The 20,944-nt window shown below is 39.7% G+C and overlaps 1 protein-coding gene across 13 annotated transcripts in view; it reads left to right on the top strand.

Moving 5' to 3' along the window:
* The window catches only part of LOC129764977 (uncharacterized), a 273,538-nt gene extending 264,859 nt beyond the window's left edge, over positions 1–8,679 (top strand). For all 13 annotated transcript variants that reach the window (XM_055764690.1, XM_055764686.1, XM_055764693.1 and 10 more), the window contains one exon: positions 8,373–8,679. In XM_055764690.1, coding sequence (XP_055620665.1) covers positions 8,373–8,674 — 302 coding nt within the window. In that variant the 3' untranslated portion in view covers positions 8,675–8,679. The remainder of the gene's footprint in view (positions 1–8,372) is intronic.
* Positions 8,680–20,944: the final 12,265 nt, after the last annotated feature.

Genomic DNA, 20,944 nt, shown 5'->3' with positions numbered 1-20,944 from the left:
CGTATTGGGAAAACACATCCCGGTTTACAAAAATGCAAGCGAGTACAAAAGTACCCGCAGCTTGTATCTATTTTGCAATGCCGATTTCCCCGGGCTTCATGATTTTGAAGTCTGTGTTAGGGAAACATTTCAATTTGCAGAAACGCAAACGAGTACAAAAGTACCCGCTGCTTGCATCTAATTTGCTATGCCAATTTCCCCTAGCTCCATGGTTTTGAAATCTGTGTTAGGGAAATATTATATATTCCGGTTTCCAGAAACGCAAGCGAGTACAAAAGCAGCCTGCATCTAATTTGCTATGCCGATTTCCACAGGCTCCATGGTTTTGAAGTTTGTGTTAGGGAAACATTCCGATTTCCAGAAACGCAAGCGAGTACAAAAGTACCTGCAGCTTGCATCTATTTTGCAATGCCGATTTGCAATTCCCCTGGCTCCATGGTTTTGAAGTCTATGTTAGGAAAACATCCATCCATTCCAGTGATCGTACCTCAATCGTTGTGCCATCATAACTGAGTGGATTTCCGAGCGGCACTTGCTTATATACCGATTGTATGATTTCAATATCCTGTTTTGAAAGCAATTTTAGGGCTATTGAAACAAGTATTTGGATCCAAAAGTAGGGAGCATATAACGCGTAGACATTTTATTTTTCGAATGATGTGTTTAACATACCATTTCGTTCAGTTGTTTAGGAGCTATTAACGCTCAAAATCTCCTTCTCCGGCGTAACTCATTCGTTTTCGAAACTTTGAACTTACACCCCAGTATAGAAATGAAAGACGTAGTCCTACGTCAATATGCCAAGTGCAGCGAAGAGAATATTTTTTGTTGGTGGCAATATAGTCGCCAGTACCCGTTAAAGGGTTCATAGGGGCATATTAATCTCACAACTAGCGACAGCAATTGATTGCGTCTGCTGGCATACATCGCCATTTTCATTACTTTCATTGAACATGGTTCGAGCTCAAACTCAAACGAAATGAAGACACTTTCATCCCATGTTAGACACTTTGGTTTTCATTTGACGATTTGATAATTTCGCTCCAGTGTTAAGAATGGAACGAATGAACGTGAAACACAACAACACTGTTCAGAGGTGAAGTGATTTTTTTTATTGAGCGTGAAGAGAAAGTAACATTATTTTAGCCAGCACGAGTGTGCAGCAAATAGAAAGACGATAGGCCCATTAGGAAGTGAGGATGTGTCAATTGAAGCGAAATTGTAAGGCCCTGATTATGATTCGTTAACAACATTGAATTTCACATAAAAATCAGGACAAATGCTAGGATAAGAAAAATAAATCAGGACGCCCCAAAAACATCTCAAAATCAGGACATATCTTGCTAAATCACGACAGATGGTATCCCTAATTATTTATCGCCTACTAGCAAAATAGCTTTTGTGGACACGTTCTGCTATGCGCCATCGAAAGGCACGATCAGCTTCAAAAATAAGATGGCTGAAATGTAAACAATGAAGTGTCAAAATCGAGGGGTGCACCAATGAAAACTGAAACATTCTTACGGCATTTTTGCATACCATATAAATAACAGTAACTGTACGCAATTTATTAATTTTTATTTTTGAAAAATTAATCTACGTTATTTTCACGGTAAAATGAGCTGTTTTATTTATAAATTTATTATTGAAAATCGAAAATAGTTCATAAGCTAAAAGTTTAATTTTAATATCAGGGGTTTTTGCCAGTCACTGTATGTTGTATTTTGTATGAGTTTGTAATGTTTTGAATGAAAGCAGATTTTTTTTCGGCCGATAGTTTCCCGCAAAATAGTTTGAACGCAATCGGGAAGCCCATTAAACTTTTACATTCAGTTAAAATTTGAAATTTAAATTTATAATCTGTATAAAAAGATTATTTAGAGGAGATGTGTCTAAAACGCGCCTACCGGGCAATTTGACCCGCCTGATTTTCTCGTAAACCAGCAAGAATAGAAATGCTATGGATACAGGCAATCGTGCTAGTCAATGATAGAATCCCACCATGCAAGTTTTACATTTGTAACATGCTTTAAAAAAATAATAAATCCAATTTTTATTGGAAGCGATTTTCGATGTAATTTTCTACATCATTTCTATAAGGTTTTTGTTGCTCGAAACTGATTCAGAGGCGATAACTGGGGGTCATATTTATTGAGTCGAGTTCCCAGAGAATATCTCAGATGAAGAAAATGGTAAGAAAGGATTCATTTCCTTCTCAATTTGATATTTTTCGCATCAGCTTACCATCGGGCAGTACGGCATACCCTCGACCGGGGCAATTTGCTCGCTTTCGGCCGGATAACATTCTCACGAGAGAAATAGCTTGGATGTGAGGGATGCCAGATGATTTTTTTTTTTCAAATATCTTTGCATGACACAAATAAATGACTTCAAATGTAATCATAATGAACAAAAATGAGCAAACCATCACGATATGTCTAAATCATGTTCAATAAATCACACAAACAATTGTTTTCACATAGTTTTAAATGACCTCAGTATGTTTTCACAAAATTAAATGTCTTCAAAACGAAAACATGTCTTCACATTTGGCATCTATATTATGTGCTCAGAGAATGCAGAAAAACAAGTGCGCGGACTGAATAATTTGGGGAGCCGCGGGTAAGACGGACAGTGGGGGGTATGATGGACAGGTGGCTGATTTGTATAGTTGCATTGTGAATTTAAAATTTCTGTTGATGGGAAACCCTTCTGCATGCTATTCTATAATATTTAAACCATCCTATGACAATGAATACTGATCAAAAGCGGAATAGAGAAACAAAAACCGAAAATCGAACATGATTCCGCGTGTGGATGTAACTTTTGCGGCATCGATATTGAGCATTTTGAGTGGTTTAATTGCAAAATTGAATTCGCTGATGGTTATATTTCAGTTTTTGAGTTGACAAAGAAGCAATATTAGGTATGTACGAAAAAGTAAATTCATTCGTAAGTGGTAAATTTAAATTATTGAAATAATTACACTGGGGGGTGAAATGGACAGTCACATCAATAATCACATCCAATGCATGATGAAAAGTGAAGAGAAGAATATTGAACTCTTTTTTATATAATGATGATGATGATGTTGGATTAAAGAGGCTTTAAACTTAGCAGTTCATTCGCCTCTAGGCTTGAGAAAGGCCTTGGGTTTTTTTTATATCAAATTTTGCGCATGCTCCCTCTGCTCTCGTTTCCGGTAAATCATGTATATAGTGTAATAATTGTATAACATATGCTGGAAGAGAAGTACGTTAGTAATGGGAGGCATATTTGGTCACCTGGTAGTAGAAATACAAAGTAATTATATCAAACACGCTGAAAGAAAATAAAATTAAAAATGATGTCTAGCCCAGGAAGCTGAAAGAGACTGGTCATTAAAAAATATTAATTGACTTGTGTGCCATCCACGCAAAAATTGTATTCGAATGTCGGAAAAGAGCATTTTTTTTCAAAAAATCAACATCTATGTATGTTGTTGTGAGTGTGTGTCTAAGTGTGTGTGTGTGGGTGTGTTTGGTTTGTGATATCTAACTAATTTTTTTGTATTATATATATATATATATATATATATATATATATATATATATATATATATATATATTTTTTTAATAAATAAAAATGTGTGTGACCTAACATATGTAATACGTTGGTAACACATATATTAGCTCACCGGCATTAGGTGTTAGTATGTATGATGTGATTAAGTCGGTTACATATAACATATAATCGTATAGTGGTTAAATGAGCTCCAACAGATCCGTCTCCTTCAGGAATTGCAGTAATTTGTCCTCCTCCAAGTTATCTCTTGCTAGGGCTGTCCTTGGGTTGTCAGCTATCTCAAACTTTGTTCTCTTAACGTTGTAACGTGAGCAGACAAGTAGAACATGTTCAACGGTCAGCCTGACGTTACATGTACTACAAGTGGGTGGTTCGGTTTTTTCAACCAAAAACCTGTGCGTTAATTTGGTATGCCCAATACGAAGACGTGTTAGGCATACTTGAAAAGGTCTTTGGTTTCTATCCATCCAAGGTAGGTAGTGTTTTTAATTTTTCTCAAAAAAGTATCTCTGCAGATGTTCCATTCGTTCTCCCAGCACGTCATCAGAGATGAGTTAACCCATCTGATTATATCATCAGATGGGACGCTTGTGCTCCATAGTTCGGATGTTCTCCCTTCTTTGGCTAGACGATCAGCCTCTTCGTTACCGCGGATTCCACAGTGACCTGGGATCCAGCAGAAGGTGATATCATTTTGGGCAGTTTTCTCTTCAATTGCGAGTACCCATGGATGTTTGCTACTTCCGCTCTCAAGAGCAAGAAGCGCGCTAGCAGAATCGGTGAAAATGACCGTCTTTCTGTTGTGTTCGCACTTTGATGTAGCGATAAGAAGTGCCGCTAATTCAGCTGCAAATACCGAACAGATACTTGGGAGTTGGAACTTAACTTGCAGGTTATTTGCAAAAATTCCGATACCTACTTGTAAACCATCAAAGGATCCATCTGTAAAGATCTTGTGGTGAAAAAAGTATTTACTGTGGATGTGGTTGTTGAAAAAGGCCAAAACTTTGCAGCTGTTTTCACCAGCTCGCACAGAGTTTTTAATTGACCAATCAATCTGAGGTTCCCGTTTATACCATGGTCGAAGGTTAATAATGGGAATTGGTACAATCGTTGGAAAAGTGGTTCGGCATGTAACCTGCAACCAGTTATTCACTCTCAGAAGAGAGGATTCAACTGTTGGATGTTTCTCGAGCGTTCGTATCGCGCGCGTGCTGTAGAATCTCGTGAGGAACAATTTGAAGGGTAAATTGCCTGACTCAGCGAGTAACGCTTTACTTGGGCTAGTTCTAAAGGCCCCTGATGCTAGTCTTATTATCTTTTGATAGCTAGGCCTCAGTTCTTCAAGCGTTTTCCAGGTGGCACGGCTGAAGAGTTCAATACCGTAAGTAAGTTTGGAATAGACTAAGCTTCTTCCAATGTTATATAGTTTTATAGTTTTGCGGGATCCTGTTCGGCTTCGACCGCTTATAACGCTAACTAAGTTAAGGCGGTTTTTAATGTCCGATATTGTACTCTTAATATGTTTATTGAACGTGAGTTTTGACGTAGGACTACGTCTTTCATTTCTATACCGGGGTGTAAAATCAAAGTTTCGAAAACGAAAGCGTTACGCCGGAGACCGAGATTTTGAGTGTTAATAGCTCCTAAACAACTGAACGAAATGGTGTGATAAACACTTCATTCGAAAGATAAAATGTCTACGCGTTCTATACTTGTTACTTTCGGATCCAAAAACTTGTTTCAATAGTCTTAAATTTGCTTTGAAAACAGGCTATTGAAATCACCAATCGGTATATAAGCGAGCGCCGCTCGGAAATCCACTCAGTTCTAATTGAACAGCGATTGGAGCATGTTGTCGCTGTTGTGGTGAAGCTCTTCATTTATCATGAAACCGCGGATGAACGGTGTCACCAAGAGCCTGTTTGTGCACCTTAGGCCAGAAGGGAATCCATCAGGAGGAGAGTGATGCCACAAACGGTCCTCGGGAAGATCTCGAAGCAGCCGCTACACACACACACACACATACACGCGCGGAATTCTTTCCGTTTGGATGCCATTCAGCATCGAGAAAGATCCGGAAAATAATCTGCCAGTTCCTCCGGGAATTTAAAAATACATTCATGTAAAAGAGTTTAATTGAATGTTTTCTATCCATGTAACACTGTGACCAAATACATTTGGTTTTGTGATTTTTCAATCAATCGCAATTAACAGGATAGCTTCTGAAGATTATTCTTCCCCATCAGTAGGATATTTCCGTATCCAATATTTGATCCATACAACCTTGTGCCTCCAACGTAACGCTCTCGTTTTCGAAGTTCTCCAAATATTCATTCATTCAGAATGAATTCAGATTCAACTTCAAACAAATGATCTCTAAATCAACGATAGTCCTACGTCACCCTTGCGGTTATACCATAGATATAACCCACTTCCTGTTTTTTGTCCACCATTACACCGAGAATTCGTGCAGAATTGACTCGTTTAATGGACTTACCATTCAGAAGATAAGAACGTAGTTTTTTCCTGTGACGCTTATTGTTGCAGCAATGAAGAACTTGAGATTTTTCAGCTGAGATCCTAAATCCCACGGAATTCGCCCAGTTATTAACAGACGAGATTCCTCCCTGAAGTCTTCTTCTTGCTAGTTCTGGGAATGAGTTTTTTGAAATTAGCAGAATATCATCTGTGTATAGCAAAGCGTCAATATTTTGGGGTATGGCATCAAATAATGATTGCATCGCTATCAGGAAAAGAGCAACCGATAGCACAGACCCCTGTGGCACTCCATTTTCTCGCAGTTTACTGGTGGAGGTGACTCCTCCGAGAAGAACTTTGAAACTACGATTTTGTAGAAAACTGCGAATTATCTCGAACAAATTACCTTCGATACCCCATTGATGGAGTTGGTCCAAGATATTATATCTCCAGGTTGTATCGTAGGCTTTGGATATGTCCAACAGAGGGAGTTCCCCGTGGAGGTGGTCTCGCGTGATCACGTGAAGGTGTTGATCAAGTTGGCTGAAATACGTATTGGTACCATTGCCTTGACGAAAAGCATGTTGTCGAGGATCCAGGAGATGACGTTCTTCAATGTTCGTCATCAATCTCCGTTTGATCATTCTCTCGAAGACCTTACCTAGGCAATTGAGAAGGGTGATGGGACGAAAACTAGTGGCTAGTGGTTTTTTCTCCATCGGTTTAGGGATGGAGATGACTAGGCCTTCCTTCCATGAGTCGGGGAAACATTTGCTAGCCCAAAGGTTATTATAAATTTGGAGCAGCGACGTTTTGACGTGGAAAGGTAAATGTTTTAACATTCTGTATTCTATTTCGTCTGGTCCGGCTGATTTGCCTTTGGACTTACTAATGGACCACAACATTTCTTTCATAGAGAACCTGATATTGTAAATATGAGGTTCCCCTGAGTCCGAGGGAAACTCTGTAGTCTCCGCGGCAGTTTTACGAGCTTTGAAGTCGCTTTTGTAGTTGGAGGTGGCAGAAGTACTAGCAAAATGGTCAGCTAAATGTTCAGCAATGGTTCCGGGATCATCGGTAGTGGTACCATTGATCGTAATGGAATAGCCTCGCGATCTTCTTTTGCCACTGATTGCATTAACCTTGTTCCACAGTTCACTAGAAGTTGTCTGAGTGCAAAAGCTATCAAGAAATTTAAGCCAGCTACAGGGAAACTTCGATATAACGTACCCTCGATATAACGTCACTCGATATAACGTACATTTTACCTCGATATAACGTACACATTTCCAAAGTGTAGAGGAAAAAAATTCCAATATTTTTTTTCTGATAGAACAATGAATTATCTGTATTTTGATGCTAAAACAAGTTTTGTACCTTCAATCAATCCCGAAATACAGCTGGTTTTGTAATTCCGGATTCTAAATGAATCATGCTTTAATCAACAGTACGAAGGGAAACATCATGAGAAAGGCTGGCTTCGTCTTCTGATTGAAGTTATTCATTGACTTTACTAAAACAGCAACACAATAATGTATTCTAGACTACGTTTGTGAGTACTTTATTATGCTTATTTCGTATATTATGAACCTGTCCATATCCCCCCCACTGCATGTCCATTATACTCGCACCGATAAAAATGTAGTATTTTTCGGCTTGTTTTAATTTCAGTAAAAAACATGGAAAAACACATTTTTATAAAACATTTGGTCAATTATTTCGAAAACCCGTATATTGAACTGTAAGAAACTGCTTTTAAATTTTTGAAAACATGAGTTTCCAAAGATACAATTGAAGTTTTCCTTAACATGTCCGTCTTACCCCCATCTCTCCTAATACACGTATACTGGGAGAACACACTCACCGGAGAAACGGTTTCTTCTCTTCGCTGGTAGGCATGAAGGGAATAGATTGATGAAATCTCTCATTCATACAAGCTGTTTCTCTGAGCTTTATAGTCTCTGAGAGAAACAACTCATGGGCATATTATACTTCTGCTGGGTCATCATACGGTGATTGGACATTTAGAATTTGGACGCCTTACAAATTAAAATTCGTAGCGCTTTTGTTATTCAGTATCTAAAATACAGAACGATTACAGATGACTGGGGGTTAACTAATCTACGTACTGACGTAGTTGTTATCTAAAATTTTAAGAGCACGTTCAAGATAAATCCATTCTCGCTTAGGGGGTGCGTATTACACACTTCTACTATACAGTTAGTCGGCCGCCAGCATATAGCCCCGATATAAATAAAAATAAAAAAAAGATGACTACGAAAATTATGATGCATACCAGACTGCTAATTCCAACTTATCGTTTTCAGAGATTTCCAAGAAAGCGCTTTTGTACAAAATATCCCTCCTGCGACGCGAGCGCCAGGCGAAACTGAAGCAAGATAACTCTACCAACTCTACCAACCCAGGACACGAACCTCACGATTCGGCATCAATGGCAATCATGGCGATTAAGAGCGAAAAAGCTTCCGAAAGCGGCGAATCGGTAATGCACGGAAATAACGACGCGGAAACGAAGCAACAACTTATCATGAGCACCCTCGCTGATATCAAACGAAGTCTGGAAGATCAAAGCGTTGAACTGAATGAGCTAAATGAGTCCGATAATTGAGGAAGTTTTGAAATGATTGAATGTGTATACTAAACAGAGGTACTATGCGCGAAGTGACGCCTAATTTCTAGTTCGTAGTAATTGTTTCATTGAACCATGTATCGATTCGAAGCAGTTCCGTATTTGACCGTTAAGTTTACTATATATTGCATTGATGATCGGAACAGATCTTTCAAACAGTCCGATGAACTTTTATTTAAGCAATAGATATACAACTTATCAGCATCTCGTTTAGACAATTTTAGTGATTCTGAATACCATGAACGAACGGCGATTATCATTTCCTAGCATACAGTTACGACTTATTCTCACAAAATATCTCATTAAACTAGATATGTATCATCAAATATTAACTGAACCTAGTCCCTCCGTCTGGAACAATGATAACGACGTTGACCTTACTTTTGGTACTAAATCACTAACGAGCCTAGTCAACCTTTTCGACCGTAGTTGGAATCAAATTTATACATAGTTACTCCTTTAGGTCATAGTTTAGTTCATTGACAATGTAGACAAATCAGGGTGTTGAAAAAAACTTTTTGATTGAAAATTGGAACTCAAATCTCCGTATATTAAGAATATTGTTCAATTCCAAATAATGTGTAAACTAAGTTGTAGTGCTATCCATCCATCCATCCATTAGACTGTAGTATTGAAACAAAAAAATAACCAAAAATGTTGTTTCAATTTATTCCTTCTCTTCCTGAACATACCAACAACTACTAGTTATTCCCTATTAACGGGACAAAACTTAAAATCATCAATGCAAAAAAATATTCTACTCGAATATTACCACGTAAAATAATTCTATTGATATAGTTTGTAGTGATTTATGTTATAACACGAATATTTAGTATCATGAATAGTATCGATACGATTCAATAGCGGATAGATAATTTGTACCGTATCACTTATCACAGCGAATGACTTGAGAACGATTGATTTACACTCAGTAGCGAAGCGAAATTTTATTTTTGATTAATAGTAATGTAGTACAAATGGTAGTTTTCAGTAGTGATCATTCCTAGCGATAGCTTTGTTTTATGTTTCTGCTCAAAACTTTATGTTGGAGAAAAATCTCTAATTATCAAATTCATAACATTTCAGTTCAGAGGTAAACTGTTGTTGATGATGATGATGTTGAATTAGAGAGACTTCAAACTTTTTAGTTCATTCGTCTCTAATGGTAAGCTGTTGTTTATTGAATTCCTTAAGTTCTGTATCAAACAATTGGTTGAAAAGGGGTTTCCACATTCTAATTTCATTCGATTCTTTGTATACCGTTCCGTTAGTATTTACTTACTCCCATGACAAAAAATCCAACTGATCGATTAAAAGCTAGAAGAATTTAAAATATCCATGATTCTCGATTTCAGATCACCAATCATCAACGCTTTCTTTCAGCGTTTCGAACGGCGGGTGGGGTAGGACTTCCCATTTTTATATTTCGAAGAAGTTTTCAAAGTTTTTTGGTAGCGTGCAGAATCACTTTTAGGTGTCTCTGCTCGCATTGTGGACGTTATTCGGCTCAATCGCAAAATCCAAACCGTTTTCCAGTGATGATTTTCTTTCCTTTGGGTTCCTGTAATGAAACCATTATTCATCGTACGTCATGATCAGGGTTACCATATCTACAGAATAATCTGTATTCATACAGATTTTTCAGACTTTTTAAAACCAAGAATCTGTAGATTTAACCTACTAAAGCACAGTGAATGCGAAATTTTACGTGGTTGTCAATTTAACTCTTTGCGGTCGTATTAAATTTCGAGATGTGTGATCGTGTCGTGTGATATCTTTCGCATGTATCACAAAAATAATTATTTTGGCGTCTTTCATCTTTTAACTTTCTGTTTAAACACACAGAACAATGGTCTTCATCTACACAGTGCTGCAATACATGGAGTTTTCCATTAATCCTTCCCTCAAGCATGGATGACAACTTTTGTTTATACTGAATACCGTTATCTATTATTCATAGTAGCACCGTTTTGGTTCGTGAATAATTTCACAAGACATTACAATTCGCTTAGAAATAGTGGGAACTGTTACATTGTTGCATATATTGTAATTTTAGTATACTTCTTTGCAGTGGTGGCTGAGAGCAGACAACCGATTGCAAGGGGTTAATACAGATTTGGATACAGATTTTCTGAGAAAAAACTCAGATAAAAAGATTTTTTGGGACCAAAAACACAGATTTTATTATGGCAACCCTGATGCGATGAGAATACCTATCTTTCTGTCGGCCTCTGGTTTTTTTTATCAATCCGTTTATTTTTACAGGCTCAGTTACCTATGTTCAAAAGGAGCCAAACTCTTAACTATATTTCAACTAGCATATATTAACATGTTGTTTCCTTAATTCTTAATCTTAATCTTCCCCGGCCAGAACTGGAATCGCACCCGAATACCCGGCATGATAATGTGGGACGCTAACCACTTGGCCACGGATGCACACTCACTTCCTTCGTGGGGGATGTAAAATACAGTATTTTTTTCTCAGCGAACATGGTGGTTTGTGTATCTTTATAGTGCTGAATTTAAGGTGTTTTTTGTGGGAAATAGACGGCTGGAATTGGAACAAATTTGTTCCATCGACGGCGAATTTAAAATATTATCAGGATAAGTAGGGTAAATGATCTTGGTTTGTCCAGTCGAAAATTTGATCATGGTTTGCCCACTTTTGACGTAGGACTACGTCTTTCATTTCTATACCGGGGTGTAAAATCATAGTTTCGAAAACGAAAGCGTTACGCCGGAGACCGAGATTTTGAGCGTTAATAGCTCCTAAAAAACTGAACGAAATGGTATGATAAACACTTCATTCGAAAGATAAAATGTCTACGCGTTCTATACTTGTTACTTTCGGATCCAAAAACTTGTTTCAATAGTCTTAAAATTGCTTTCAAAACAGGCTATTGAAATCACCAATCGGTATATAAGCGAGCGCCGCTCGGAAATTCACTCAGTTCAAACTGAACAGCGATTGGAGCATGTTGTCGCTGTTGTGGTGAAGCCCTTCGTTTATCATGAAAGCGCGGATGAACGGTGTCACCAAGAGCCTGTTTGTGCACCTTAGGCCAGAAGGGAATCCATCAGGAGGAGAGTGATGCCACAAACGGTTCCCCGGGAAGATCTCGAAGCAGCCACTACACACACACACACATACACGCGCGGAATTCTTTCCGTTTGGATGCCATTCAGCATCGAGAAAGATCCGGAAAATAATCTGCCAGTTCCTCTGGGAATTTAAAAATACATTCATGTGAAAGAGTTTATTTGAATGTTTTCTATCCATGTAACACTGTGACCAAATATGTTTCAATCAAGTGCTATTAACAGATGGTTATCGGGTTAGCATTAACCACTGGTGGGCTTCCAGTATCGAGGAAAATGTAGAAATATCTAATCATTACTGAAAATAATCTGCCAGTACCTCTGGGAATTTAAAATTACATTCATGTGAAAGAGTTTATTTTAATGTTTTCTATCCATGAAACACTGTGACCAAATACATTTGGTTTTGTGATTTTTCAATCAATCGCAATTAACAGGATAGCTTCTGAAGATTATTCTTCCCCATCAGTAGAATATTTCCGTATCCAGTATTGTATGCGCCCACAATCGATTATTGTTCAGTCGCCGAATGTTCCGAGCTCAGAGAGTATATTCCCCTCTAGTTTGCCTTCCAAATTGCCATCGTAAACCACGCCTTCTCTCGATTCAATCACACACAAAAAGCATACTTAAGCGATATTCTGGTGGTGAGACGCATTCATTTTTCGTGAGGACATCGACAAGACAACATCGTTGCTGAGGGTGCTGGACGGCGAAGGATCGAGATCTGCCCTGAAACGCAAGCAGTTTGTTTGAAACTGTGAGGGAGCACAGAGAAGCCGATCCTTCAGGAGAAGAGAAGGTGACCATCGAAGTAGCCGCTACACACACACATACACGCACGGAATTCTTTCCGTTTGGATGCCATTCAGCATCGAGAAAGATCCGGAAAATAATCTGCCACTTCCTCTGGGAATTTAAAAATACTTTCATGTGAAAGAGTTTATTTGAATGTTTTCTATCCATGTAACACTGTGACCAAATATGTTTCAATCAAGTGCTATTAACAGATGGTTATCGAGTTAGCATTAACCACTGGTGGGCTTCCAGTATCGAGGAAAATGTGAAAATATCTAATCGTTACTGAAAATAATCTGCCAGTTCCTCTGGGAATTTAAAATTACATTCATGTGAAAAAGTTTATTTTAATGTTTTCTATCCATGCAACACTGTGACCAAATACATTTGGTTTTGTGATTTTTCAATCAATCGCAATTAACAGGATAGCTTCTGAAGATTATTCTTCCCCATCAGTAGGATATTTCCGTATCCAATATTGGATGCATAAAACCTTCTGCCTCCAACGTAACGCTCTCGTTTTCGAAGTCCCCCAAATATTCATTTATTCAGAATGAATTCAGATTCAACTTCAAACAAATGATCTCTAAATCAACGATAGTCCTATGTCACCCTTACGGTTATACCATAGATATAACCCACTTCCTGTTTTTTGAATGCTCTAATTCAGCGCTCCTGTGTCAAATAAGGCCTTCGAATGTTTCGAAACATATAAATGAAATTGCCTTTTACATGATTTATAGTAGTTTGATAGTATATTTTTACGAAATCACATGTTTTAAAAGATTATAAAATACACCTTCTATTTGTGTCAATGCGCCCCTCATTCGAGCTAACTTTTAATCGTTCACCAGATGATTATTTGGCACGTATTCAGACCTTTTCTGGATTACAACACTTATAAACATTGTAAACATCATGCTTGCTCACCATTTGTATCGGATTTGTATCATGATGAACTCAATTCTGATCATGAGTTGTCCAATTCAATAATGTAGTTTTGTCCACATGATTTCTATGGCAACCGCTTGGCGCGCTGCAGTTTGTTTATGTTTGTTTATGGTGTGCTTCGCGCATAGCAGAAGTATGGTTTTTCTGTGTTGATTGTGTTGAGGTGAACACTTCTAAAATGCCCAAGAAAAGGCAGTATTCTGAAGAAAGCCTAAATTATGAATGAATCAATATGATGACAGTAAACTCAAGCAATGATAAATGTAACATCTAATTGTTGGTACCACCTACGACGACTACAGGAGCCGAACGTTGCTGCAACATTCTCGCAGCGTCTTGAAGCTGCGTTACCGGGGGTAGACGAACTGGATGCTGTTCCCCTCGATGAATGCTGGAACTCCTTAAAATCAGCAATTAGCAGCACAGCAGAGACCGTCATCGGGTATGAACAACGAGGACAACGGAACGAATGGTTTGACGACGAGTACCGAGCGCTCCTGAACGAGAAGGATGCAGCACGCGCAGCCATGCTGCAACGAGCGACTCGACAAAATGTGGAACGATACAGACTGAAACCAAGGCAGCAAACACATCTCTTTCGGGAAAAAAGCGCCGCCTGGAAGAGAAAGAGTGTGAGGAGATAGAGCTGCTTTATCGTTCTCGAGAATCGCGGAAGTTCTTCAAGAAACTAAACGCCTCGCACAAAGGCTTTGTGCCGCGGGCCGAAATGTGCAGAAACAAGGAAGGAGGCATCTTGACGAACGAACGCGAGGTGATCGAAAGGTGGAGGCAGCACTACGATGAACACCTGAACAGCGCGCAGACAGGAGACCTAGACGGCGTTGAGGAGGACTACACCGGTGCAATGAACAACGACGACGTACCACCCCCGACGATGGGTGAAGTTAAGGAGGCCATTAATCAGCTCAAGAACCACAAAGCAGCTGGTAAGGATGGCCTCGTAGCGGAGCTCTTCAAGGGAGGTCAGAGATAACTTGTAGAGTGTATGCACCGGTTGATAGTCAGGATCTGGGACACAGAATAGCTACCGGAGGAGTGGAAGGACGGGGTAATCTGCCCCATCTATAAAAAAGGCGACAAGTTGGATTGTGGGAACTATCGTGCCATCACAATCCTGAATGGTGCCTACAAAATTTTGTCTCAGATCCTCTTCCGCCGCCTATCGCCAATAGTAAGTAGATTTGTGGGAAGTTATCAGGCCGGATTCATGCCCGGTTGCTCGACGACGGACCAGATTTTTACACTGCGGCAGATCCTCCAAAAGTGCCGCGAGTATCAGGTCCCTACACACCACATCTTCGTCGACTTCAAGGCCGCATATGATACAATCGACCGACGACAGCTATGGAGGATCATGGACGAACACGGCTTTCCCCGAAAGCTGACAAGACTGATTCAGGCAACGATGAACGGTGTGCGGTGCAGTGTGCGGATCTCAGGTGAGCTGTCGGAATCATTTGAGACTCACAGGGGACTTCGACAAAGCGATGGAATCTCCTGTCTGCTCTTCAACGTGGCGCTGGAAGGTGTTATGCGGAGAGCGGGCTTCAACATGCGGGGCACGATTTTCAACAAGTCTAGTCAGTTTATCTGCTTCGCCGACGACGTGGACATAATCGGAAGAACACATGCGACGGTAGCCGACTTGTATACCCGACTGAAACACGAAGCAGGGCTGATTGGGCTCGGGATCAATGCGTCTAAGTCTAAATACATGCTAGCTGGAGGGACTGATCGCAACAGAGTTCTTCTTGGTAGTAGTGTTGTGATCGACGGCGACGAGCTCGAGGTGGTAGAGGAATTTGTCTACCTTGGCTCGTTGATAACAACTAACAACAACAACAGCCGTGAAATTCGAAGACGCATTGTCAATGGAAGTCGTGCCTACTATGGGCTCCGCAAATCCTTGAGGTCCAACAAACTCCGACCCCGTACGAAGTGTACCATGTACAAATCCCTAATTCGACCGGTTGTTCTCTATGGGCACGAAGCATGGACGATGCTTGAAGAGGACTCACAAGCGCTTGGAGTTTTCGAACGCCGAGTGCTCAGAACAATATACGGTGGTGTACAGGAAAGCGGAGTATGGAGAAGGAGAATGAACCACGAACTGGCGCAACTCTACGGCGAACCCAGCATTCAGAAAGTCGCCAAGGCTGGACGAGTGCGATGGGCAGGTCATGTTGCAAGATTGCCGGACAGCAGCCCTGCAAAGATGGTGTTCGCATCGAATCCGGTAGGAACAAGAAGGAGAGGAGCCCAGCGAGCGAGGTGGTTGGACCAGGTGGAGCAGGACTTGGCAAGAATCGGTGCAGCCGGGAGTTGGAGAACTGCAGCCATGGATTGGGACTATTGGCGAAAAATTGTGAAGAAGATCTAATCTCTCAATGGGATGTAGTATCATTATAAATTAAAAAAAACATCTAATTGTGAATTCGAATGTTTTCATTCAAAAATGGAGATTTCTAAAACCGGACAAACCATGATCATTTTTTTGGGCAAACCATGATCAGAGGTGGTCAAACCATGATCATAATTCTTCTTTAAGGAAAATCGTTAAAAAACATAAAAATTGGAATAATTTCAACGCCTTATGGTAGTATTAGCAACTAGAGACTTGGGGCTTTTCAACAAACCCAAGCTCGTATCGATTATGTGTGATTTTCATGAAGAAAAATCGATTTGCATTTACTAGTTGCGTAAAAACACCCCAAATTGGACAAACCAAGATCATTTACCCTACCTATTGAGTGCATGCTGATAATTATTGTGCGTTTTTAAATCAAATTATAATCACGACTCTTCGGCTCGCTATCGCTCAGGATAGCCACCGTAGCTGCTTGTGCTGTGTTGTGTATCGTTGTATTGTTTTTTTTTTGTTGTCTCTGCTTTTGCCATTGCTGCCGCGCGGGGCACTTTCGAGATGAGCGAGTGCAAGGCGTGCGACGGCAAAGTAATGATCAGTGATGATCCTGTTGTTTGTGTAGGAAAATGCGGTGTTCGAATTCAACGGCGCTGTACTTCGCTTACAAAAGCAACAGCGAAACTGATAACAAAGAATCCGAACATTCAGTTTATTTGTGATGAATGTTTGTCGGACCAGAAATGTGGCGTGCGAGGTGATGCTTTAGACGTTGGTGGATTGCAAAGGGAGATGGAAAAGATCTCACTTTCGCTCTCTGATGTCCGAGAAAGCTTCACCGAGCAAATAAACATCGCGTTTGAGAATGAGCGAGATAAGCTTATCAGATCTTTCGACGAGCTTTTCAAAGAAAAGTTGGCATGCTTCGAGAGCAGTGTTGCCAAAAAGTTGGAAAATATGGAAGGCTTATTCTCTGAAAAAATAAATGTTGACAAAAGTTTAGCTGTTATGAACAGGAAGAGACTGGTTAGTTCGAGCTCAATTAGTGCTAATTTGGACACTCCGAGTAAGAAAATTTTGCTAACGAATAAAAATAATGATTTGAAAGAAAAAATGTTTAGAAGTAATAATAATAATATTGAAAGTTTCGCGAATGTCGTGGCTCGTAAGGCTCGTCCAGTCATTGTGGTAAAGCCAATAGAGTCTGACAAGAAAAATGATGAAACAAGAATTTTGAAGACTAAATTAGATCCTAAAATACACAAAATAGAGAATTTCAGGAACGGCAAAGATGGCTCGATTATTGTTGAGTGTGCAGCAGGGGATAATATTGAGCAAGTGAAAAGTGGAATTGAAAGCAATCTTGTAGTAGGGTTTAGTACTTTCATTCCAAAGCCAATAAAACCAAAATTGAAAATTATTGGGATGAGTGATCGATATTCCTCTGATGTTTTCATTGACTACTTAATGAGTCAAAATGAAAACATTTCGATCAAGGATGTCAAAGTCGTTGTTGAATATAAAAATCCACGCTTGAAGTATAATAAATACAACACGATAATTGAAGTTGACCATGATACTTACAGAAACCTGATGACTGCTAGTAAAGTAAGTGTCGGGTGGACTAAATGTAGCGTGGTTGAGGCCTTTAGTGTTTTGCGCAGTTTTAAATGTGGAGAATTTGGGCATATGAGCACAGATTGCAGAAAAGAACAAACATGTTCAAGGTGTAATGAGAAACATAAAACATCTGAATGCTCATCAACTAAATTGAAATGCATAAATTGTTTCAAAGTTAATAATGAATAGAAGTTGAATTTGGATGAAAATCATCCAACTTATAGCACCCGGTGTCCTGTCTATCGGAGACTGCTGGAGAAGAAAAAAAGCGTAATTTTTCAAACCAAATAGCAGTTCACAAAAAGTAAATGTGTGAAAAAGTTAGCAATAATGTATCTGAATATAGCTGGCCTTTCTACAAATTACGCAGAAATGCGATATCTTGTAGAAAGCATGCGTCCTCAGATGGGTTTTCTTTCCGAAACTCACATAATCGATAGAGAATCATATGATCAGTACAGAATTCCGGGATATAAATTTGCTTTTTGCTTTTTGCTTGTCGCACTCCAAACACAATGGAGGTGTTGCAATTTATGCAAAAGAATCAGTCAAATTCAACATTCTGTTAAACGAAGCTGTTGAAAATAACTGGTTCCTGGCAATTTCAGTTGAAAGAGGCATGCAGATGGGAAATTATGGAATTATATATCATTCCCCCAGTTCTAGTGACCAACGTTTTCTAGATATTTTGGAAAACTGGTGGGAAAGCATTGTTGATTGTAGTAAGTTAAATATAATTGCTGGTGATTTTAACATTGACTGGCTTAATGTCCGAAGTTCGAATCAATTGAAACAATTATCACATTACTTCACCTTAAAACAGTCTGTTAACGAAGCTACTAGAATATCTAAATATAGTAGAACTCTAACAGATCACGTGTATTCAAATTTTGCTACTGTCCATTCTTCTACAGAGGCCAAATTCAAAATAACTGATCATGAGACAATTTTCGATTACATTGAGAATGGACAGGATGACCGTGATGAATATAGAATAAAAATTAAAAACTGGAATAGATATTCCAAAGAAGCCATGTCTCAGCTTGTTTCGACAAGCCTGGATTTTCAAGCAATGACGGGACATCTGAATGATGAAGCAGCTGTTCTTACCGATATTCTGAGAGAGTGTACCAATAAATTAGTGGTTGAAAAATATATTGAATTAAACAACTCGAACAGCAGGAACTTTTTTGATCTGAATAGGTACACCTTCGCGCGGAATATATATTCACAAGTCTTGAAAAGGACTAGAAGTGAATATATACAGAGGAAAATCGATGAACATCAAAATAATAGCAAAGAACTATGGAAGTTATTGAAAAAATTATTAAATTCCAAAAATAGTACACCGCGATCCATAGTTTTCGAAGAGTCAGAAGAACAGTCAGACCAAACTATTGCCGATAAATTCAACAGTTATTTCGTCAATAGTGCTCTGCTGATCAACCAAAGTATTGACTTGGTCAGTGAACCTGACGAAATAATACAGCCGATTAATATCATTTGTAGACTAGATTGTTTTTCACCTATCACTTTTGCTGAGTTAAGAGATATTTGTTTTTCATTGCAAAAATCGGCTGGTATCAATAATGTCAACGCTAAAGTGATACAAGATTGCTTTCATGTCATTGGACACGATCTACTCGACCTGCTGACTCATGAGTTATTATGATTGATGCTGCATGTGTAGTTTCGTCAGTGCGTGCGAAGGTAAACTCATGAAAAATCGGCAATTTTTTTCAACGCAAACGTTATGCCCATGCGCCTGCACCTCACCAGCCAATTAGACCAGATGTCATTAAATCACTTCTTCTTTCGATCTCCGATCAACTCAGGGGCATCCTTTTTCCGTGGTGCGGATGTCATCTTGGACTATGCTTCGACGGAAAAGCGTTTCATAGTCAGCTGGTCAGCTAGTCAGACGCTGTTTCAGTCGTCGCACGGAATTTGATGTATTTCATCGTGCGTACCATACTCGTGCCCATTATGATTCGTTTCAGATTCCAGCATCTGGATCCGCTCCAGTGGATACAAGATATCGATGGTCATTTTTGGTCGGCGTTTTCGTAGAGAAGGCGGTTGGTCTCGGTAAGCAGGAAGTCATCTCCCTCCGGTCCTGCTGTTTTGCTTGTACTCCGAGAGTACGCCGGTCGTGTGCGCCAAGCATTCATAACTTTGTCGCTGTGCTGACTAAAGCACATTATTCCGGTCTGCGAGGATCCGAATTGATTTTCACATAATCATCACGTAATTCGCGTATACGAGGATTCGGACGCAGGTTCTCAAAAATGCCAGGAAACATGCCACAGCGCCTTGATGAACTCCAGTTTCCTCGACAAAGTTCCTCGATTATCGGCCCCAAGTTATTACCCGAAAGGAAGCAATGCTCAGAAAGCCCTTCACGGAATGGATCATCCGGCCTGCGATGTCTCAGTCGATGTCCATGCTCTGTTATATGCCTTGATAGTATCCAGTGCGGCTAGCTTGGTGTAAAGGCTCGTTCAGAGGCAAGGTGACCAAGTATGTGCCGGTCCCGCCACCTGACCAGAATGCGGAACGCGTGTTATCGAAATTGTAGCAGGTGATTAACGGATAGATGCAGGGTTAGTCGTCAGTTCAACATTCCCTCTATGATCTTGGATCTGGAGTAGATCAATCAAATGAGGCAACAGTTTTCCGATAGCCGTCCGGTTTGTCTGGTTTCCTAACCGAGACGACCAGTTTTTTTTATCTCATTTGCTTATTTATTTAGTCTCATTAGCATTTTTAGCCTTAACCCTTTCGTTACGAGCGTCGTCTTTAGACGACATGAAAGTCACACTGCTCTTCGATCACAGCAGCGCGATGTGCATACTTTTCGGCGCAGTGTTCCGTACAGCGGTAGCATACTGTCGTAATGAAAGGGTTAACAGAGCCGAATTTTGATCATGTACATGTCACATGTTTATCGTATCTATAATTAGCACATTACACAGTTGCCATTTTTTTAGGCGTAAGAATATTCCTTCTATATCATTGCATATGGTACATAACACAGTAGCCATTCAGGCGTTACAGTATTCCTTCTGTTTATCCATTGTTCAGTTAGACCACCGGACAGCGGAGACAGTTGATATGTTGTGTCATTGTTGTGTTATTAACAGAACAGCAACCCGATGTTTCTTGCAGAGCAGAGCAGTTGTATGGATGAATCAATCTTCATTCGACCGTGGATCGATCTCCATCGCTGATTATTGTTGCGTGGACGTAGTTATTCTGTAACAACACAAAGATGGTCAATGAGGGCCCTGAGTTTTGAACTCGATCGCTTACTAAGCGGACACGCAACGACGACCCCCAAACGACCAGATTGTGAAACCATTATCGAAGAATATCGCATTCAATGTAGATTCCGTTAA

The sequence above is a fragment of the Toxorhynchites rutilus genome, chromosome 2 (genome assembly GCF_029784135.1).
Source record: "Toxorhynchites rutilus septentrionalis strain SRP chromosome 2, ASM2978413v1, whole genome shotgun sequence".
NCBI classification, from domain to species: Eukaryota; Metazoa; Arthropoda; class Insecta; order Diptera; family Culicidae; genus Toxorhynchites; species Toxorhynchites rutilus.
Note: the sequence above shows the minus strand (reverse complement) of the source record. Positions and strands in the feature narration are given on the sequence as shown.